This window comes from Lissotriton helveticus (genome assembly GCF_964261635.1).
Source record: "Lissotriton helveticus chromosome 1_1 unlocalized genomic scaffold, aLisHel1.1 SUPER_1_unloc_34, whole genome shotgun sequence".
NCBI lineage: Eukaryota > Metazoa > Chordata > Amphibia > Caudata > Salamandridae > Lissotriton > Lissotriton helveticus.
The window spans coordinates 2,048,815-2,073,027 of NW_027611675.1; the positions used below are offsets into that span (position 1 = coordinate 2,048,815).

Here is a 24,213-nt window from a genome sequence, read left to right on the forward strand (position 1 = left end):
ATTGTTTTTAAACTCACCTAGTCAATCCTGATCAGTCCGCGCAATGGATTTAGCGCTGCCGCGGCACCAGAATCTAACCCACTTCTTGCTGCCATTCCGGCGAGCCCTGAGGCAACGCCCCTTTTCCGAGGCCACGCCCTCCGCCGCCCCACTTCCCTTTAAATCATGTGCATCTTCCGGACGCGCAGCGGACGAGCGCAGCGGGCGCGCCGTCTGCGTGCCGAAGGCGCGCCTAAGGCAAGCCCGTCTGCGCCCGTCCGCGCCAGGCCAGGCCCAGGGCCCGTAACCCCTGGAGGAAACTCCAATATAGTTCACTCCTACACGCCCGAGCTGCTACTTGCCTTGCGACCCCCTGCCAAACACAACTGTGCAATTTTACCCAACGACAGGCACAACCCTATCGCATGCCCTGCATGCAACTTTCAATTTGACGTCCCGCAGCTCTGTCGGCCCGGATCAAAGGGCCGTAAGTCGACACTCACATGGCTTCTTAGTAGCCTGAACTGCAGGTCACTCAGCAAACATAGAAGAGACATATTTGACCTCCTGTCCGACAACTCACTAGATGCTCTTTTTCTCACTGAGACATGGCTACATGCTAGCTCCGGCCCAGACATCACTGAAGCCCTACCTTCAAACTATGCCATCATCCATAATGACCGAACCACCGGTATTGGAGGTGGGATAGCAGTCATCTTCAAAAAAACGCTACAATGTACCTTGGAACCCATTCCCTTAACCACCTTAGAGATGGCCCTTTTTAAACTCCAACTCCACCCGAATTTCAGCCTCACGGGTCTCCTGATTTACCGTCCACCTGGCCCTATACAACCTTGGGCCACCCAACTAGTGGACTGGACCGCATCAGTAAGGGTAAACTATAACAACCTATCTATCGTTGGCGACCTGAACATTCACTTCGACGACCCAACCAACAAACCAGGAAACAATTTAGTTCATGACCTGGCCGCCATGAACCTTACCTTAAGGAACTCGGGCTCAACACACAAAGGGGGCCACCTCCTGGACCCTATTTTTTCCTTTCCAGCCTTCCCCTGCTACACTGCCAGCCTGCTCTACCCTTAGACTGGTCAGACCACTTCTTAATAAAATTCAATGTGGACGATCATATGACTTCTAACCTTCCGTGCGGGACAAACAAGTCCTTCACAAGAAATTGGAAGAATTTGGACATAAACCACCTTGCGTCCGTCCTAATCTCTGCCCCTCTGGACGATATATTTGACACTGAAGACATGGAGGTCGTAGCCTCCAAGACTAACAAATGGCTCCTAAGTGCCCTAGACATCTGCCTTCCCCTGGCTTACAAAAAATCCACCCCTCACAACTCACCAACTTTATGGTATGATGAACGACTGAAGGCCACTAAATCCACATGCAAACGCTTGGAACGCATCTGGAGGAAAGATTACTCCCCGGTTGCCAGCTCGAACTATAGAAACGAGCTCAAGCTTTATCATAGAGCCTGTAACACGGCTAGAGCCAACTACATAGCCAAATCTATCTCTGAAGCTACAAATAAATCCAAAACTCTTTTTAACCTTGTAAAAGAGTTAGCAGGCTCTAATACACCAGCCAAACCTCTTCCTCTGAACAGTTTCCAGTGTGAAGAGCTAGCGAAATATTTCACAACGAAGATAGAGACAATCTACCAGGATATATTAAAACACCACCAGGTTCAAACTATAAGGGCGCAAGACCCCGGCCCTAACACAGAGGACATCTCCCCTCAACCTCATCTGTCCTGTGAGCCATTAACATCATGGCCCAGGATCGACATTCAGGGTCTGCGAGACATCCTAGGGAAAGTTAAATCTGGTTCGCCCACTGACCCCCTCCCCATCCCAATACTCAGACTCCTGGACACCCCGCCGTGATATGCCAAACCTTGAACCTATCCCTTTCCACGGCAAAGGTCCCGGCACCTTGGAAACATGCTATGGTTTCACCTCTTCTCAAGAAACCATCGGCTGATCCGAAAATCATGGCAAACTTCCGTCCTATATCCCTCCTGCCCGTCTTCTTTAAAATTTTGGAGAAACATGTCCATGAACACCTCGCAAGGTTTGCGGAGGCAAACGATATTCTGCACCCCTCCCAATCGGGTTTCCGCCCCGGATTCTCAACGGAGACAACACTACTCGGAGTAATGGAAAATCTCCGCCTCCTGGTCGATAAAGGGGACTCAGCTGCGCTGATTTTACCCGATGTCAGCGCAGCGTTTGACACCATCTCCCACAATATACTGCTTGCCTCACTCTCCAACATGGGCATTAGAGGAAAGGCACTTAATTGGATTGCATCCTTCCTCCACTAGCAGCGCAGCATCCAAAGTCCATCTCTCCCCCTATGGAGTGCCACAAGGATCGGTGTTAAGCCCCCTGCTTTATAACCTTTATGTAACCCCGCTCGCCCAGATCGCTGAATCAGCTGGTCTCAAAATGTTCACATACGCCGACGATTCACAAATCGTATTCTCCCTCTCAAACAATGACCACGATTCCCCCTCCCTCCTGCAGACAGGCCTCAGGAACATCGCCACCTGGATGAGCACTAATATGCTTAAACTTAACGGCAGCAAAACAGAGGTCCTAATAGTGGGCCCCAACCCGAACCTCTGGAATCCAAGACATTGGCCATCCGAAATGGGCCCCTTACCAACTCCGTCACAACAAGTCCGTAATCTTGGCATTACCATCGACGAGGGCCTAACCATGGAACCCCAGGTCAACAACCTCACAGCTACCTGTTTTACAATTCTGAGATGGCTCAGAAAAATCCATTGGATGCTCCCGGACGACACACAAAAAACTGTGGTCAACGCACTGATCACTTCCCGTTTAGATTACGGTAATGTCCTTTACTTAGGGGCATCACAGGTAGTCATGCAACGCCTCCAGTTGGTACAAAACGCTGCAGCAGACTGCTATGCAAATGCCATAGGAAGGAACGTACGTCTGGTCAGACCATCTATAGGGCCTTCCCCACCACTGCACAAACCAGTATGGGGCCACCCATCCTGCCGGATCAGGTGGTGCTAGACTCTCTCCCCTATCTCTCTTTGGGGTCTTACACGGCCCTGGCTCTCCGAGTTAAGTCTGGGTCGCCGGCCGACCCGCTCAAGCCACCAATGTTCAGAGACCAGACTTTTGCTCGCCCGGTTTGCGACTTAATCAACATGTCGCTATCATCTGGCCAGGTGCCTTTGAAATGGAAGCATGCGGTAGTAATGCCCATTTTGAAAAAAACATCTCTCGACCCTACAAAATCGGAGAACTACCGCCTGATTTCGCTTCTCCCGTGGCCAGCCAAACTCGCGGAGGTGCATGTTAACACCGCCCTCACTGATCATCTGTCGCGTGCCAACATTCTGGACGACACCCAGAATGGTTTTCGGGCCGGCCACAGTACGGAGACAGCATTGCTATCTATGGTCGAGCACCTGCGGGTAGTTCTGGATGCAGGTCAAACGGCGGCGCTTGTTTTGTTAGACCTAAGCGCCGCCTTTGACACGGTCTCCCATGATATTCTCCTGCAGTGTCTTGAGGAGATAGGAGTGATCGGCACTGCACACCAGTGGTTTCGTTCGTTTCTCAGGGATCGTTCCTTCTGTGTGGCGTCCCCGCCCTATCAGTCCAAATGTCATCCTCTGTCTCTTGGGGTCCCGCAGGGTTCCTCGCTGAGTCCCACGTTGTTTAACATCTACGTGAGGCCGCTGGCTGAGGTTGTGAAGCTCTGTGGTATGACCATGGTGTGGTACGCAGATGACACCCAGCTAGCGGTCATGATCAGCGGGGACTCTGGGGTGGATGCCCCAAGATTCAGAGAAGGACTTAGGGCGGTGGCTGGTTGGATGACGTCCAACTGTCTCCAACTAAACGCCAAAAAAACGGAGGTGATGGTCTTTGGGAAGCGGACGGACCTATGGGGAGATACTTGGTGGCCTCCTGAGTTGGGGACGACCCACACTCCGGTTGCGGAGATCAAAAATCTTGGTGTTTGGCTGGACCCTTCCCTCAACTTTGTTGGCCACACCAAAAGGACGGCGGCGTGCTGCTTTGGCATCTTGCGCAATCTGCGACCTGCCCTTAAATATTTTGATGCCGCAACTCGTCAACTGGTGGTACAAGCAACGGTTTTGGCTCGGCTGGACTATGCCAGCTCCCTTTTTATAGGGTTAAACCAGGCCGAGCTAACCCGACTTCAAAGAGTGCAGAACGCAGCGGCCAGAGCAATCGTAGGTCTTCCTAGGTTCTGCTCGGCCGGTCCAACTTTGCGAGCCTTGCATTGGTTACCCGTTAGGCAGCGGATCCACTTTAAAGTACTGTGAATTTCTTTCAAGATTCTGAAGGGCCTATCGCCTCCCTTACTGCGCCAACTTTTGTGCCCTTATATCCCGGGCCGCACTTTGCGCTCGCTGGACCAAGAATTAGCGGTAGCCCCTCGGTTCAAACTTAGTCGGGCGGGGGGTCGCTCTTTTAGGGTGCGGGCAGCCGCACTTTGGAACGCTCTCCCCTTGAAACTCCGGACCCTTGGCGACTTGCTTTCTTTCCGCAAGGCCGCTAAAACTCATCTATTTTCTGAGCTATGTTAAAACCTCAACTCCCCCATTTTTAATAATATTTTCTGTTTTCCTGTTGTGTTGTGTTCGCCACCTTGTCGGTGCGCCGGGACGCTCCTTCGCTGGAGCAGCCGTGCGCAATACAAATAGCACTAACATAACATAACATAACATAACATTAAGGCGCTCCACTGGCTAAGAGTCGAAAACAGGATCAAATTCAAAACTCTTAGCCTCGTGCATAGAATAAAATGGGGCAATGCACCCAAATACCTTCAAACCCTAGTGCATACCTACACGCCTGCCCGATGCTTAAAATCCTCCACCCAAGGCCTTTTCTGTGTCCCCAAAACACGCCGAGCAAGGATGGGAGGCCGATCCTTCTCCCTTCTAGGTCCCAAGCTCTGGAACTCCCTCCCGCACCGCTCCGCTTAGAAACTCGCTACAATCATTTCCGTAAAGCCATCAAAACCTGGCTATTCAACCAGTAACTTGCCCCGGTCTCTTCATCTGGACTTTCTCCTCCCTCTTGGTTCAGTATCTTCTAACGCCGGGAAACCCTTTTTGGGTAGCTGTCGGGCTCAATAAGCTCAATAAATAAATAAATACAAGGTTATAACAGTCTAATTCACTTGTTGAAAAAGCAGAATTTCCCCAGATATCCTCAAGCACTGCCGGCGATCAAAGCCTTAATTCTCTCAGTAAGCTATCAAATAAAGAGGCGGGTGCTGGAAAACAGGAAAGCAGGAAACTTATTTATTCTTCGAAGGAAAACACGTCAGATCGGACCAACAGGGTGTCGTCTCGAGGTGCTCTAACTGTACTTCTGCGGCCTGGCCTTTTAAACACAGTTTTATTTCTTTATTGCAGTGTAACACATTCCTGACATTACTTTGATGCATTGTAAACCTTCTCTGGAATTCCCGCTTCAGGCCCGTTCCCACACATATCACCCATACTGTACCCCACCCTGGTTTCAATAGGTGATTGCTATCGCGCAGCTGGGCATTCTGGCAGGAGCTGAAATGCGCGCAATCGGTCGGATCTCATGGGGTTGTGGCATTGATTAATTTCAGCTCCTTTGATGTGAGGCGGAATCCTACCGTAAGGGGGCAATAAACTGTATTCGCAGGGGTTGATTGTGGCCTGGGATCGGATCGAACAGCCAGGCGCAGGGGAGGAGATTATCGAAGGGCCTGTTCGAGCGCAAGGGATGAAAGGGTATGTGGGCTTGGCACGGGAAGTGGCTCCGGGGGAAGGGTCATGCTGAGGATGCTTTATGACCCTAGCATTTGTGCTTGGGGGCTGCCAGCGCGTGGGGAATGATTGTGAGGTCGGGAAGACGTGCAGGCGATCGGCAATGTTATGAAGTAGCCACAGTGTCTAAAATGGCTGCCGCTTACTCGCTCGTAAAGGCCTAAGTGGGACAAGATGGGTCTGGTAATGTTCACAATGCATCCTAATATTTAACACACTCCTACAATGCAAACCCTAGGGGCTCCAGCATGCAGGGACTCCTCAAAGTCAGCAAAAGTGCCTCTTCTGATTGTATTGGGAAACAAAAGGTTATTTATAGAAAAAGGCACCCTTGCCCCCGATTTTGGTAAGGCTGCCATTGTTTGTATTTCACGGATAGCTGTGTTGCCATATTGACGTAATAATGATATATTTGTATCATGCATGTGAGGGCCTTGCGCATAATGCCAAGGCAGTGCAATAGTGTTCTCACAAAGTTCTTCATGTCAGTAAGGCTGGTGTTTCTTAGAAACGTACCCAAGAGTTGCAAATACAAATGTGTGTCAAAAGTTGATGTCACGAAGCATGGCGGACGTGCCTCAGTAGAGCTCCGTCTGCCTGAGCCATATCTGCCATTAACCAACACTACTCTCCTGACCCCAGTTGAGTCACGGACCATACAGTGATCCAGGAAGACATCTGCACCGGCCACGGGTCTGGGAGTTGCTGCGGTGTTGATATTGGCCATGGTCTGACGCCGGTGAAGCAGCAACCTGTACAGAGACTGCGTGGAGCGGGAGGCAGGTCACTAGCATCTGCACCCTCAGAGACAACACGGGATAGCTGTGTGGAGGTCGGGCCGCCATGCTGTGACTGTACCTGTGTGGTGGCGGCACGATCGAGGTTTCTGGCAGGAGAGCCATCCTGAGACCCACGCGACTCGAGTTTGCCCATATCGGGAGGCCTAACTAAGGTGAGACCCCGGGGCCCGGCGGTGCTTCCTGGCGGGTGCGATCAGAAGGCTACAGTACTGGGCGGGTGGACGTTCTTCTCTCCTTTCTGCCCCTCCCTTGCAGGCAGAGTGGCTATGGCATCGTGGCTGACTATTGGGTGGTGACGGCGCCCAATTTTGGATGTGTGGGCTGTGGATCTGGTGAGCGCCTTTGCCAACATCGCAGTGAGTGAGAAGGGAACCTGGCCCCATTGTAGGACCCTCATCTGGTGCGGCAACCCCTTTCCCCCGCTTGCGCCTACACACTGAGGTGCGGGTGGTCCGCTGGAGCTCCTGAGGGGTGCGTTGAATTGGGCCACATATGGTTGGACTGCCCTTAAAGGTGATTCTTTGCTGGCATCCCCATACACATCGGGCGGCTCAGCTTTGAGCGGCGACATGGTGAAGGGCTGCCTCATTGACCCCCTGTATATACAGTCAGAGAGGCTACCGGGTCAGAGGTCGGGCGAGTCTGGTCCCTTTAGGGGACCTACTTGGCCCTCCTCCCCAGGCAGCGGAAGCGGCCTGGCTTGGCCTGGTTCTGCTTTCTGTCAGGGAGGCCAGAATCCATGAGGCCTGTCCTGGAGTCCTGCCCCAGTCCTGATCGGGGGGACTACCGCAACGCATCGGGCTCCGCATTGAGGATAATTGCCCTAGATAGAAGTGTCAGCAGCACTTTGAGAGAGGGCTCTGGTTTATCCTTCCTCGACGCTTCCTCTCCTTCTCCAATTCCAGCCTGTTCCTTCTCCCCGCCATGGGCAAAGACAAACCGGGGTCAGCCACCTCTAAGCAAAGCACTCTGGATCACTACACCACTACAGGTCCAGGGAATGAATCCGCCGTGGGTCAGGCCCCGGATAATGCTGCCCTGCTGGTGGCGATTAATGAATCGTGGGTCACGCTTGAGGTGCAGATCGGGGCAGTAGGTTCAGAAGTATCCTTCTTACATCAGGACCTCCGCAAGGCAGTGGACAGGATCACGGAGGCGGAAACCAGGGTCTATATGGTGTAGGATTTTGTGACGACTCCACAGAAGAAGGTCAATAACTTAGAGTCATGACACAGGAGCTGGCTTTGCGGGTCGAAGACGCGGAAGGTAGAGCTCAGTGCAACAACTTACGCCTTGTTGGTTTCCCGGAAGTATGCAAAGGTACATCGATGGATGATTTTCTTACTGGAGGGTTTAATTCCTTACTGCCCTCTGATGCTAGGCACCCCTGCTTCGCGATTGAGAGGGCCCATCGTGCTCTGACCAAGAAATCATTGCCAGGAGAATGAACAAGACCCGTGTTTGCCCGACTCCTCAACTATGCAGATCGAGATGCCATACTTCGGTTCGCCAGGGGGCATAAGGACCGAATGCTCTTTAATTCTCACCAAATTATGGTATTCCCTTACTATACTAGCTTGGTCAAGCAACAATGCCAATCTTTTGTGGTGGCAAAATGCAGACTCAGAGAATTTAACATGTCCTATATGCTGCTATACCCCGCCAGAATGAAGGTTCTCTATAACTCTAAATTGTTCTTTTTTACTCTCCCGAGGAGGTATTTGCCTGGACCGACGAAAGGGCATCTTTAACCTCACACACCGCCTCCACTGGGTTCTGACTCATCGCAAGGCTCACACAGGAGTCGGCAGAACAGAGACACGTCGAGACAGCGGAACATATCCATTCCAATTAGAGAGCTCATGATCAGGCCGAGACAACCAAGTGATCCTGTTCAGCCAGACATGTGGTCCAATGGTGCAGTCACTGACCTCTTAGCGGGTATTTTAACACTGTATACTGGGGTCCCACCTGTGGCTCTAGGCAATGGTTGGACAGACCATGCCCCTGGACATTTAGTGTTACGTTGTATACTTTGGGTTTGGGTGGTTTCTTTTGGTGGGACTGCTTAGGACTTCTCGTTTTGGGCCCGAGTAATGTCTCTACAGCGACAGGTACTCCGTGTTTTTGGATATATTGGGGAGGGGGTAGGTGGGGGATTGTTGATTTTTTACTGTTAGCACAGTTTTTAGCACCAAACACACTGATACATCTCATTTCAATATGGAGATCACGGACCTAGACTATGACATGAGTTGATAACACACCAAATGTGTAACTCTACGTTGGGAGAACTGAACATTATATCGAGGAATGTACGTGGTCTGCTGAATAAAATTAACCGAGGGGCGATTCTCCATCGAGCAAAACGATACAACGCAGACAATCTTTTATTGCAGGAGACGCATCTTTTGGGCAATAAAACTCCATGCCTTAGTAGATTTGGTTTACCACGGTTTATCACTCCGGGTTTACACAAGGTGCAAGGGTCACAGCGATCCTGATACATCGCCGCTTGATGATTCTTTATGCCCCTCCCCCACTGGAACAAACATTAGTAGACAGAATTACACAACTTTTTCGGGTGGCTTTCCTGACGGTCTGGCGATCCTGGGTGGTGACTGGAACAACGTGAAGGCTCCCTTAGATAGGTGGTGTGCAGTGCAACCAGACAAACCCCCCTCTACATCCAAGCTTAATGTCCTGGCACACACATTGGGATGGTCAGACACATGGCACGCGTTTCACCCTACGGCGCCCGGGTTATTATATACATCGGCCGTGCACCACACATCATCGCGGTTGGACTACATATTCCTTCCACACAGCCTCCCACACAGATTAGCGTATACCTCCATTCTACCTAGGGTCTCTCTGACCACTCACCCGTCCAAATTAAGTTATGCCTGCAGGTTCAGCCGGCCCCATGCAGGTGGCGTATGTCCCCATGGCTCCTTCACGACGCTCAGTATCAGGAGAATTTATGACTTGCCATTGCAGGGTATACTATTATGGGAAGCCCTGTAGCCAACGATTAGGGGTCATACATAAGCTTCCGTACAGGCGAGAAACGCCTGACTCAGATACTTGAACTGTTAGGAGCGCCGAAGCCAATTGGAGCTGCAAATGCTGGGAGGGTCGGACCCAAGTTCTCGGCGAAATCTTCAAATTACTCAACAACAAATTCTTCAGCTCCTTACTGATGAGGCCAAAGAAGCGTGGCTGGAGACCCAGCATAAGATCTCCCAATGGGGCGATAAGTGCTTTATCGGCTATGTCAGGTTAGGTCAACCCCTGTGCAGGTACCCCTCCTGAGGGACCTGGATGCTACGCTCTGCACATCCCCCCAAAACAGTGGCTCAAGCTTTTGCATCCTCTAATGCCGATCTCTGACAACAGCAGGAGCTGATCGGAGACCCTCATAGGTGAATTTCTATTGGATATCCCCCCACGTTCTCTCTCCGATCCAGTGCAGGACTTGTTTGATAGCCCTATAATCCTAGATGATTTGAAGGCAGCATTAGCGAGCATTCATCCAGCTAGGGCCTGGGTCCAAATGGTTTTCCCAGCGCCTTCCTTCATCCACATATGATGACCTTGGGTCCGCATCTGCTGAAGGCACTACATGAAGCCCTAGAGCAGCATATCTTGCCCACGGACTGGAGGCATGCTGAGATCGTAGTGTTCCTCAAGCCTGGCCATCCCCCTGAGGACTCAGCTTCATATTGTCCTATCTCATTGCTCAACTTCGAGCCCAAACTTCTGGGAAAGGTCCTGGCAGACTGCCTCCGTTCATGCATCCAAGATCTTATTCACCCTGACCAGTCTGGCTTCATGCCACAGCGCTGGCCCAGACATAATATTGGGCGAGTCCATAACGCCATTGCAGGAGCCAACAGACTTGGTCGCCCAGTGGCTGTTCTGCTGGCGGACATAGATGAAGCATTTGACTCCCTGAGCTGGACCTACCTTTTCAAACTCCTTCATGCCATAAACCTAGGGCCTCAGTTCATAGCTTATACCCGGCTGTTATACACTGTTCTTTCCGCATCTGATCTTGTGGCAGGTTTTTGGTCTGCTCCCTTTCCCATCCATCGGGGCACGAGGCAGGGATGGCCCTTGTCCCCGCTCTTGTTCACTCTACCCACAGAGCCCCTAGTGGCGTGGGTATGTCAGGACCCGCTGTTTCTGAGGATAGATTGGACACAGGAATATTCAGACAGAATTGCGCTTTATGCACATGATGCTCTTTTTATATGTCGGACCTTGGTTCTCGGGCCCAGTGTCCTCCAGATTCTTTGGATTTTTGGCAAAACCACTGGGTTGAGTCCCAACCCATCTAAATCCAGACTCTTTCCTATTTACGGGGAGCAGAGGAGTCAAGTTTTGGCTTCCGAATTATCCATTGTTACTACAGCATTTAAGTACTTGGGGATCATTGTATCGCAATGCCCTAAGGCCTGGTTGGTGCACAAAATCGCCCCTTTACTCTCGGTTGCTCACGATGAGACAACGGTTTGGTCCCAGTTGCCTCTATCTTTATATGGCTGATCCACCATCCTCAAGATGGTTTCCTTGCTGCGCCTATTATACGGGCCTCAGAATTTTCCGTATACCATCCCTCCTACATGGTTTATGCAACTCTATGCGATCTTGAACAGATTCCTATGGCATGGAGGTGCCGTTCGAGTTGCACTCCGCAATTGTGTACAATCTACATATTGCGATGGCATTGCAGCAGCCGACGTCCAGGCATATTATTTCGCCTCTCACCTTTTGGTGATAAATGAATGGTGGTATGGGTCAAGGGAGGATCCAGCCATGGCCAGCAGTGCACCCACTTGCTGCATCTCCTATACAGTAACGCATCCCAAGAAGCACTTCCTCCAGCATGTCGGACAGTCATACAAATCTGGAGATGCACAGTTAAATCCATGGGATGGTGGGGCAGATTAACAGGTTCCACTCCACTTTGGCAGGGCACATACCTATGGCCCGTCTCCGTTCTGAATGGGTTCTGTAAATGGGACCTTATTGGGATATATCATCTGGGGCACTACCCTTAAGTCTTTTCAGTGGCTGCAATCCGACTACGACTTGCACAAGTTTCAGTTTCTTCGCTATCTCCGGCTTCGCCATGCCATAGACCCACAGATTTGTCATTTGAAGGCCCTACCAGAATTCCACCCACTGGAAAGCCGCCTACTGATGGGGGACATAGTAGATCACAAAATCAGAAAAATATGTCAGACGCTCAACACGCGCACTAAAACCACCATACACAAAACTAGACCAGCTTGGGAGGCCGATTTGCTCACACTCACGGACTACGACTGGACAGAGGTCCTGGCTAGCCCCTGATATGTGGCGGTGTCATCCTGGTACTGACTAATCCAGTTTAAATACCTCCACCGGTTATATTACACTCATCTTAGGCTGTGGAAAAAGGGTGTCATTCAGTCTCCTCTGTGTCTCCGCTGCAGCACTGACAACGGTTCCTTTGCCCATACTGTATGGAGCTGTATGGGGATTCAGCCATTCTGGACTCGAGTGACGTTCTGCCTGAGTCAGGTTCTGACTTCTTTCTTTTTTAGTCAAGAAACTGTTACGAATAAAACATAACAGTCTATTTTCAATTTCGTCGCCAGTTTATTTTAGTCATTTTTTCTAGTCAGAGAACTTTTTCATTTTTTCAAAAAACATTTCTTGTGCATATACAAATATACAAAATATACAGATTTATACAAAATTTACAAAAACTTCATGACTAAACAACACACTGGAGAAGTGTGGCTCACTGGTTAGAGGAGGCAGACCTGGAAGCAGAGGTCAGCCCAGGACCAAGGTTCAATTCCCGGCCCTAAAATGTCCATGGACTCGACAATTCTCGCTCCGGTGCCTACTCGATTCACGGGTTCACACTCTGCGACTCTGGGCAATAGCTTGCTGCCCAACGGCCCCTCGCGGTGGGATGCTGGCTTTCACCTTGCGGATACCCTGCCGGGGTTATCTCACAGGGGAATACCAGGACGGGTTCCCTAAGCAAGCGCTTAGAAACCTCTCGGTGATTTGCACTATATAAATTCCTGTACATTTACATTTACATCCATACCAACCTTTCTCACTACATACATTCAAAAACATTCACACTCAAACAAGAAAACAGTACCTCTGAGGTATAGGTCAATGTCAACAATAATGCTATTTTTAGGTAGAGTAGTTTGATGAATCCTACATTTTTTATGTTCAAACAATCTAAACTATTAGAACCATATTATGTCCTAATCGCGTCGATCCTCAGTGGTCAATTGTCAACAATATAAAAAGATCAAAAAGACTGGTTTAGGACCGGTGCGGGCGGTTACTGGCCAATTGACTCCGGTTGGCCCGGCAACATCAGAAAGTGAAGGAAATCACGCGCACTGATGGGCCTACTGTATTGGAGGATGCACAAATAGCTGAGACGTTCCGCGACTTCTATGCTCACCTTTTCGAGGGCACGCTTCCGAATGTCACTGCAGCAACTAGGTATCTGGACTCGGTCACACTCTCATCTCTGGCACTGGAACAATCCGAATGGCTCGAGAGAGAGAGAAATCCGCATCGAGGAGGTGGTCGCTGCGATAGCGCGTCTTAAGGTGGGGAAGGCACCAGGACCGGACGGCTACTCCTCCCCCTTTTACAAAACCTTCTGTACCACCCTAAAACCATTGCTCACTCGCCTATTTAACTCATTTGCGGATCCGGCAGCCATTCCACCAGATCTCCTATGTGCCTTTATCGCGGTCATCCCAAAGCCGGGGAAGGATAGAACTCAATGTGGGGCATATCGACCAATCTCCCTCCTTAATGTTGACCTTAAATTGTACACTAGCATCCTTGCCACACGTTTGGCAGCCCATCTGCTAGGCTTAGTAGATCCCAATCAGGCGGGCTTTGTCCCTGACCAGCAGACAGTTGACAACACAAAGAGAGTAGCCCATCTGATCGAAAAAGCTTCCCGGATGCCAGGGGAATACATGATGTTGGCGGTCGACGCAGAGAAAGCATTCAACCAGGTCCACTGGCCTTATCTTGAAATGGTGCTCGCCAAGTTTGGGATAGGGGAGAAGTTTCGAGCCCTGGTCTTCAACTGCTACAACGCGCCCTCCGCGGTGGTAAGTGTCAATGGCTACACATCGACTGCCTTCCCCATTGAGAGAGGGACGAGACAGGGGTGCCCACTGTCGCCCCTTCTCTTCGCCCTCTACATGGAACCCCTCGCTTGTCGGATTCGGTGGCGTCAGATGGATCTGGGCATCAAGTTTGGCGGCGATTTTAATGCCATCAGCCTCTATGCGGATGATGTCCTACTTGCCCTGGACCGTCCGCGGATGGCGCTGCCGGCGTGCGTAGCTGAGCTTGAGGCCTTTGCTGCGGTGTCCCGGTTCAAGATGAACACGGAAAAATCTATAGCACTATATCTGTCCCTCACAGCCTCGACTCGGGCTTACCTACAGACCCTTTTACCAGTTCAATGGGCTACGGACACGGTTCCATACTTGGGAATTCAGCTCGCGCCGACCCTGCCCCGAATGGTCACGGCAGACTACACTACCTTGCGCACTCGCATCCGAGCAGAGATAGATCGATGAAGACATCTTCCTCTATCCTGGCTGGGTCCCATAGAGGCAGTTAAGAGGACCATCCTACCGCAAATATTATAGCTTTTTCGCACCCGGCCACTATGACCTCCGACGGGCTGGATACGACAAACCCAATCAGACCTTGCCAACTTTATTTGGCAGAGTCGGACACCCCGGCTGAAGAGGACACTCGCCACTTTGGCTCCGGAGGAGGGAGGTTTGGGTGTCTCTGACCTGCATAAATACTACCAGGCAGCCCAGTTGCGTTATCTGGTGGAATGGAGTAAGTGGGAGTCCGACAAACACTGGCTCTTTCAGGACCAGGCAGTGGCCGGGCGCCCATTGCAGGAGATACCGTTTCTACCTCGAGTTTATAGGCCACCCAACCTCTATGCGTCTTTAATCACTCGGGCTCCCCTGGAAGTCTGGGACGTGACTAACATAACTCACGGCTTGACAACATTCCCCTCTCCACTGACCCCTCTGGTGGATAACCCTGACTTGACCCCCGGCGCGGCTAAGTGGGTCTTTGCACACTAGAGGCCGGCGGGTTGCCGCTTCCTGTATCATGTCTACAGCTCAGAAGGGGTGCTCCCCTTCCAGCTCTATAAGCAAGAATATAACTTCCCCAAAACAGATCGCATGAGATACTTGCAGGTGCGTCACTGGGCGTTGCAGCTGCAGGTGCGAGTGACGGCCGATAGGAAATTCACTGCATATGAACGATGGATCTTCTCGCGCACTTCCAACTCCAAACTCATTTCAGACCTCTATAAACTGATTCAGACGCCAACCACGCATATCTACAACCCGGGCAGGGTGCGATGGGAAAGAGAACTGGGTAGATCCCTGAGCCATAAGGAGTGGGGGAGCATCGCATACAGGGCCAGGCACTCAGCATACCACATGGGTCTCACCGAAACACTCACGAAAATATCTCTATATTGGTACTACACCCCTGAGAGACTATCCGAAATGGATCCCTCCAAAGATAAGCTCGGCTGGAGGGGCTGTGGGCACACGGGGACTTTGGTACACATTCTGTGGGACTGCCCGCTCCTCCAATCATATTGGACACACATCTTAGATGAAGTGGACACACACTTTCGGACAGAACTACCCCGCTTTCCTGCCTATATCCTGCTGGGCCTTCCCAATGCACTAACTTACCCACTACGCTCTCGTAGGGGCCGTCAAATAGCCATAGCTCTTGGGTCTGCTTTGCAGAACATCCTTGTACACTAACGTACTGCTACTATCCCCAGCAAAACAGGTTGGCTCCACCGGATGTGGCATGTGTTGGGCATGGAGAAACTGTCACTCACCGCAGCGGGGAAGGGGGAACAATTTGAGGTACTCTGGCAGCCCTTTAGAGCGCTACTGCTGACTCAATTTACGGAGATAACTTGTCCTAGATATCTCAGATTGTTGTGCCTGTCGACACCCATAGCTACGGACCCCTAGATACTCGAGACATGAGATATTCAGACACTAAACTGTTGAACCATGGGGAGACTGATGGGAGCTCTGGACTGGGTGGGGGAGAGGGGGGACGATGGGGGTTTTGGTAGGGGAGGTTGGGTTAAGGGTGGAGGGAGGTTGTTCCTGGTTTTTTCTAGTTCTCATATCTTCCTGGTTCAGTGCGTTTTCATCCCCAACAGGTTGGACATTGCTGTTATTACCAGTATTGAATTGAGCATCCTGCCTCCACTGAGGATTACTACTCGTATCTGGTGTAACCACACTGCTTATTGTACTATTTTGCATTGTCTTTCCATAATAAAAAGATGTAAACCTAAAATCGAAAACTATGCAATTCTTCTATTTGGAGGCCCATAAAATAAAGAAAGCAAAATGTATATATATATTTTTTTATTATAAAATTTTATTGAAGTAAAACAATGCAGAGACATTATTACAGTAGCACACACAGATGTATACAGGAATCAATAAGGCAGACATTTTAAATAATGAAAAAATGATATCAGCGGCCTCGGTGGTGTACGGGTCCAGCATTGTCCATTGCCATATCTGCGGCGGGGGAGCTGCAGATTTCTCCCCTATATGTGTTCCATTTCCCCCATTTCTTGTCCCATTTTTTGGGGCAGCCTCTGAGTTTATAGACTTCCTTTCCAGCAATCATACATCTGTCCATTTCTGCCACCCATCCAACTGTCAATGGTCGTATATGAGCTCCCCAGTGCATCGCAATTGAACGCTTCACCAGCAGGTACCCCAGTGCCACCCACTGTTGTTCAATCGCTGTTAAATTAGTGCCCCCCCAAATGTTTAGGATCCCTCCTTGGGGTGACAGTGGAATGGGTTTACCTAATGTATCCGTCATCTTCCACGTCGCCCCCTTCCACAATGGTTGAATTACTGGACAGTCCCACAAGATGTGGTAGAAAATACTTGTTTTACCACAACCTCTTAAGCACAAATTGTAGGGGAGTCTACCTATCCTGGCCAGGAGGGGCCCGACACATAGGGCCCGATTCACAGAACTAACTTAAGACAAAATCCTAAACTTACTACTTTTGGCATTCACAGAAGTCATTATTTTGTCTTAAGACAGACTTAAGACAGACTTAAGTTAGGATTCTGTCTTAAGTCTGTCTTAAGACAAAATCCTAACTTCTGTGAATACCAAAAGTACTAAGTTTAGTAATTTGTCTTAAGTTAGTTCTGTGAAATGGGCCCTCAGGCTCTATGTAATACTTTCAGTTGCATCGGACGGAAACAGTGAATATTGCTGTCTCTCTGGGGGCACATCAGTGCCGTTTGCCAGTCCTCATCCTCCAGGTGACCTAGGTCACCTTGCCTTTTATCACATTGGGCCCGATTCACAGAATAAACTTAAGACTCAATCCTAAACTTACTACTATTTTGGTATTCACCGAATGCACTTACTACTTTTGGTAGTCACAGAAGTTTGATTTTGTCTTAAGTTTGTCTTAAGACAGACTTAAGTTAGGATTTTGTCTTAAGTCTATCTTAAGACAAACTTAAGACAAAATCCTAACTTCTGTGAATACCAAAAGTAGTAAGTTCAGGATTTTGTCTTAAGTTAGTTCCGTGAATCGGGCCCAAGGTATTTAAAACCTTCCAGGGCCATGGTGATGGAATAGCCTTGTGGCAAAATGGGCGGGGGCCATGCAATACATACAATACTGATTTGGACCAGTTAATTGAGTAGCAAGAGTGTTTCCCAAAAATAGTGATGATGTGGAGCAGGCTGTTGATGGATGCACGAGGGTAGGTTACATAAATAGGGATGCTGTCTACATAGAGTGAGATTTTATCTACAGTATCTTCGCCCCATTTGAGACCTCTAATTGATGCATCAGTACGGATCCAATGGGCCAACGGTTCCAGGGTCAAAGCAAACAATAATGGTGACAGTCTTCGAAGAGATAAGACCACTCTATCGAATCAAACGCAATGGTGGTGTCAAGAGAAAGTATTGCAGCGTCCTCCTGCAAATATGACTGCCTTCCCATTACGTTATGTACCGTACAAACGTTCAAAGCCGTATTACGACCTGGGAGGAAGCCCCATTGATCTTCATGAATCAGAGATGGGAGGACTATAAGACGTCTAGTCGCTAAAAGTTTCGCTAAGACCTTGGTTTCTGCACTGATCAATGAGATTGGTCTATATGAACTACACTCAGTTGCTGGTTTATTCGGTTTGTGAAGGACCACTATGGAGGCCAATCTTTGGTTTAGGAGTAAGATACCTTTATCCCAGCTCTCTTCAAACATGCATTTTAGATGGGGGGCCACTCCAAGAGCCATCCCCTTCAGGAATTCAATGGGAACGCCATTAGGTCCCATGGCTTTCCCTGACTTAATCGCAAAGATGGCATTGCAGATTTCATCAGCCAGATATCCGCGTCTAAAGCCTCTTTATCATTTTCCGAAAGCGTGGGTAGAGTCATCTCTTCTAGAAGCTGACGAGAATCTTCCACGGTGTATTGTGTCCTGGCAGTATATACATCTTCTAAGTAGTCCACAAATGTTTCCGCTATATCTTGGGGATCTGTTACTTGTGTATCATCTGACCGAATAAGTAGTGGGACCCACCTAGCCCCTTGCTCTCGCTTTTCCAGCCGCACCAGCATCTTGCCGGCCCAATCCCCCAGTGCATAGCCCCGATGGCGAGTCTGGAGCTATCTTGCTTGGGCTTTCTTTCGTGTCATGGCCTTATATTCCATTTGTTTGGTCCTGAGCTGACTAGCTCTATCATCTGTGGGGTCTGTAGTATGGGCAGATTCAATGCGGAGCAGATCACTTTCAATCTGAGTCAGTTGCTCGTTCTGTTTGCGTAAATACCCCACTTTTAGAGCTAGGGCCCGACTGCCTTGTACGCCTCCCATATTATAACGGCCAAATCAACCGACCCCACATTTTCAGTGAAATAATGATCTGTGTGTTCAATCAAGTCTTCCTTGATGTCCGGAATTTTTAGGAGCCACGGGTTAAGGATGATTGGTCCCCTGGTGAACTGCATGTGGTATGTAAGCTCAACACTGAGGGGGGAGTGGTCTGAGATGCCACGAGGGAGTACCTTAAGACGCTGAAAGTGTCCAATGTCTGCTGTGGGAATAAAGAAATAGTCAATACGGGACATGCTATTATGGGCATTCAAATAGTGTGTGAAGTGGGGGACGCCCTGGTGTAACATTTACCATAAGTCTTCAAGCCCCATTGCCTGTGTGAAGTCTGCCCGCTCCGACCGACGGCGGTGAGACTGCCTCTGGGGGTGTCTATCAAGCTCGTCATTCATCGTCATATTGAAATCGCCTCCCATGATGATCGTGCCCTGGGGGAGATCTAACAGTATTTTGCCCAAATCCCGCAATGCTAACCCGCCCAGTTCCGGCGGATAGTAGGCCGAAATGACATTTAATGGCCTACCCTCCCAGATGGCCTCTAATACCGCAAGGTGTTGGTTTGTGTAAGGGCCAGATTCTTCCTTACTAGGATGCCCGTACAACGGGACCCAGATGTGAACTCCGCATGTACTAACAATTTGTAGCCCCAACGTTGGAGCGCTCGACAATTATTGCCCACCAAATGTGTCTCTTGTAGTAAGACAAGGTCAGGTGCGTTACGCTTAAGGTATTGCAGGACCACCCCTCTCTTTATTTTATTACCTAGACCATTTACATTCCAGGTCATAATCAACAGTGTTCTCTCCGGGGAATTCGTCATGGTGGAGATTTAAACCTGGACAGCCACTGGAAGGACCCGCACCCCTCCCAAGAACCGCCTCCGCAGTCACAAACGTGACATAAGTTGCAACTAGGGGGGAGCAAGTGGTTCCCCACTCCGGCCAACCACCGAGCACGCAGTCTGGACCTTGTTGCCAGAGAGACCCTGATCTGTGGAATGCTCTGCTTTAAAAGGAAAATACAGTAACCATCAACATTACAACTCCCCCCACCCCCTTCGCCCCCCCTCCCTCCCTGCCCCCCTACCAGCGGACTTTAAACTATCCACACCCCAGCTAAGCAGAGTGCCCGTCGCCCACCCAACCATTTGCGGGGTACCTGGTTAACCACTATTTTGTCCCTCGCCAAATACTGAGGTACGAAGATCAAAAGTGCAGTGAAACTTGAAATGTAACATTCCAGTCCTTGTTTTAGCACAAAGTAAGTCATTCAGCTTGGCTTGTGCACCTTTTATAATCTGGAGAATACAGATATGAGGGTCAGAGAATTACGGGTGACTTTGCATTTAACTAAAAGCGAGGAGGGTTCACAAAATCAGTTGCTTCGTTGGTCGATCAATACATGTGATCTGTCCTTTAACTTTTACTAGCAGCCCGTCCCGACGTTGTCCGGGTATGAATTGCTGCCGGCCAGTAGTATATTGTTTCGTAGGATTTCGTTTTGATAGCATTTCTTATCTGTGACAGGCCTGTGAGCCGATTCACAGTGCACTGCTGATGCACTTAAGAGTGCGCGTTCAGTAGTGTGTGAACTCGAGTTTCCCTACTTTATTTTCCTTGCAATATTATATAGCGCAAACTCGACAACATGGCATGAGCACAATTTACATTACAGAAGAACACATTCATTTGTGGTAGGCACGGGGAGACAAAGCGATTTGACTGGACTCACAGGATGTTGAGCTGATGCCGAGATTGGAACGTAGCCACCATCTCTAAAGTTTGCAATTCTAGAACTTGTGGTGAGAGGTGTGTCTTAAAATGTGTATGTCGGTGCTGGGCATCAATGAGAGAGACCTGTGCCTTTTTCCAATCAGTGGTGGAGTATGTTGCTAGAGATGTGGGCCGCCGTGCCACCAATGTACTTACGGGGGAGGGTAAGCACCCATTATTCCGCAACTTTCTTTCCACATACCATCACTCCGCATACTTTCATTACGAAAGTACCATAACTCCGCAATGCCATTATAACACATGGCATCACATTTTATATGCTTTTACCACGCATACATTTACAACGAAATTCGTTGTAAATGCTGAATGGTAAAAGCATGTTTTTTTAAAAATCTTTGGATAAGGCAAGTATGGGTGTAGGGGTATATGTTTTGGGGTACTGAGGTATATGTTTTGGGGTGTTTGGGTATTTTAAGGGTTCAGATATAGTTTTGGTTTATGGGGTACAGGGGTATTTTTAGGGTTCAGGGCTAGGTTTGGGTTTTGGGGTATAGGGGTATTTTTAGGGTTCAGGGGTAGGTTCGGGTTTTGGGGTACAGGGGTATTTTAAGGGTTCAGGGCTAGGTTTGGGTTTTGGGGTACAGGGGTATTTTTAGGGTTCAGGGCTAGGTTTGGGTTGTGGGATACAGTGGTATTTTAGGGTTCTGGGCTAGATTTGGGTTTTGGGGTACAGGGGTATTTTTAGGGTTCAGGGGTAGGATTGGGGTTTGGGGTACATGGGTACTTTAAGGGTTATGGGCTAGGTTTGGATTTTGGGGTACTGGGGTATTTTAGGGTTCAGGGGTAGGTTTGGATTTTGGGGTACAGGGGTATTTTTAGGGTTCAGGGGTAGGTTTGGGTTTTGAAGTACAGGGGTATTTATAGGGTTCAGGGCTATATTTGGGTTTCGGGGTACAGGGGTATTTTTTAGGGTTTAGGGATAGGTTTGGGTTTTGGGGTACAGGGTATATTTATAGGGTTAAGATAGGTTAATGTTTAAGGGTGTTGGGGTATTTTATAGAGTAAGGGTGGGTTATGATTATGGCATGCAGGGGTATTTAAAGTAGGGGAGGGCGGAATTGGCGCTAACTTGGTACAATAAATCCGCAATATTTTGTTCCGTTAGATTTCCAATTATTAAAACAGAAACCTCATATATTAAAGATAAAATAACAAGTATTTCTACATGCTAAAATGTATGTAGTCATTTCACAAAAGTGAAATTAGCTTCCAGCAAGCAGTGAGAGAGGTGATGATTTTGAGATCAAGCCCCTGCAAACCATTATGGGACGAGATTAGCAGTGGGAAGTGAATATTAAAGTATCCAAATAATACTACAAAGAGCTGCAGTTCACCTCGTTCTCCCCAGTTGTCCCCAAGAGGCAAATGCAATAGCATTTAAAATATTATACATCAAGCTGCAGTTCACCTAGTGGTCCCTAGATGTCCCTGATGAGGCAAATGCAACAGCATTTTAAATATTACACATCAAGCTGCAGTTCACCTCACCGTCCCCAAATGTCCCTGATGAGGCAAATGCAATAGCATTTAAAATATTATACATCAAGCTGTAGTTCACCTTGTCGTCCCAAGATGTCCCTGATGAGTAAAATTTAAAAACATTTAAACCCTTTCATGAATGCTAAAAATGATGCTAAACTTACCCCATAATGCTTTGCATGGCCTTTTAGTTGTATTTTTGACCATAACTGTGCTTGGAGTGGTTCTAAGAGAATGGGACCTTGACTGAATTACTATTTAAAGGGAGCAGGAATGTATAGAACCTGGGAAGAAAAAACAACACTCGAGACGGAATGCCCCTAGCGATTGTCACGTCCCCCCAGCACGCCCCCCAGCACACACCCACAGCACAATGCAGACACGCCCACAAGGGACTACTTTGCTGCCACGGTTCTTTTACCTTTTAAATGTATTTGGTGGGCGTCTGCATAGCCTATGTCCTTCTGCTGCAACTGCCCTTTCCAACGCTGTATTGGGTTTGTGATTGGTGCTGTGGTTCCTGAGATTACCCGCCTCAAAGGTTTGGGCTCTCTCTTTATTATATTAGTATAGATTAATTGTGTTCATTGTGAACCATCCTGTTCAGCACTCGAATTCTGTTCTCTTGTTGTTGGCGGGTTCCTTCGGTTATTATTCATGCCATCCGTTCTCTGATTTTCTGATTGCTTCCCCATATGACGCCACCCTTCTATCCATTCCCACGCCTCCTCAGGGATAGGAAAAACCAGGCCCTGCCCTCAGACTCCACTAGTAGCTTCGCGGGGAACAGCATGGAGTATTTTATGTTTTTGTCCCTGAGCGCTTTTTTTGACCTTTGTAAAGCTGCGTCAACATGCCTGCAACTTCACAGTGAAATCTGGAAAGAATGTGATCTGTGTTGGTGTGCAGGTTGCAAAATCACGTCCCTATCTCAGAAGTTAAAAACTCTTGCTATGATAGAGCACGGGGGCCCCAGGTTTTGGCCTGCCCCCAGGGACCCTGTGAGCCCGTTCGATAGAAAAATAGCTGGAGAGACGTTTAGGTTGGAGGTTCTTAAGTATGAGGTCTTCCACGAACAGGTCAACGGTGGGCCCTTCCATTCGCTCCGGGACCCCAAGAATACAGATGTTGTTCCGTGTTGCCCTCCCTTCATAGTCATCCAAGAGCTCACCCATCTTCTTCTGTTGTTCTTGGAGTTGAGCCATTTGCTGCTGAAGAGTGGAGGTATCAGCTATGAGGGTTGTTGTTTTGATCTCAACGTTTTCTACTTTGGAGTCCATCTTTCGCAGGTCTGCTCGTAATAGGGTGACCTCAATATTGACTGAGTCTATTTGAGGTCTGCACTCCACTCCATGGCCTCCATGACATCTTCCAGGGTCAGAGTTTTTGCCGTGGGAGAGGAAGGCGAGGCCTTCGGATCTCCCTCAGAAGCCATCTCTTTGTTCTCTCCTCTGGAGTTCCATGAGAACTTTGTTAGTTGTTTTTGCGTGGTCGATTTGCCCCCTCTGTTCGTGGCCATCAGTGCTGAAGGTGGAGCAGCATCGACAGGGAAACCAGCCTGTAGTGGCCACCGCCGATGTATGGGAGGGGACACCTCTTGGTTTGTCTAATGGACTCCCGAATGGGACCTGCAGGAGTAGGGAAGGAGACCCCCTCCTAGCCAAGCGAGTACTACACGGCGCCAATCCGGGTGGTCCAGTATTCACACCGCCATCTTCCCCCTTGATGCTGTCTTTGTCTACCTCGCCAATGTTCTCGTCAATGGGACCCCGATCCCAGACTCCCCACAAGGAAGTATTTGAGGGCTGAGGGCCCAATAGGGATAGATTGGGATTCAATTTTAACTGTGACCTTCTAGTTGAGAAAGTCGAGCGAAAAAGTAGCGTTTCTGGGCAAGTCTACAGGCCGCGGTATAGGGATCATTGGTCGTTGCTTCACCCTTTCACCACCATCTCAGGGTGTAGTGCTCTGAACCATGCGGCCATTCCTGTGTGCCCCTCCTCACCTGCGCCTCATGACCGAGTGTCTGAGTGGAATGCACAATGTCCACTGTCCAATGGGTAGATCCAAGGGCAGGAAGGCCCGGGCAGGCCTGAGAGCCGGGAGACCCGTGTAGATGGCGTCCAGGAGGGGCCTCGCTGCAGGCGGGCCACAGTTACAAAGCCCCTGGGCCCGTTTATGGTGTCCTCTGTGTCGCACTCTCAGACGGATCCTCTCCAGGGCTCCGGTCAGTGCCGCGCCACCCCAGCCAGCGAGGAAATGTGCTTGTGCCCTCAATATT

The 24,213-nt window shown here is 49.4% G+C and overlaps 1 protein-coding gene across 1 annotated transcript in view; it reads left to right on the forward strand.

The window, feature by feature from the left end:
* LOC144805946 (uncharacterized) overlaps positions 1 to 24,213 on the forward strand; it is a 389,169-nt gene that overhangs the window by 278,735 nt on the left and 86,221 nt on the right. Inside the window, 1 exon segment of the mRNA XM_078672408.1 lies at positions 13,514 to 13,796. Within this exon segment, the coding sequence (XP_078528534.1) occupies positions 13,514 to 13,796 (283 nt within the window).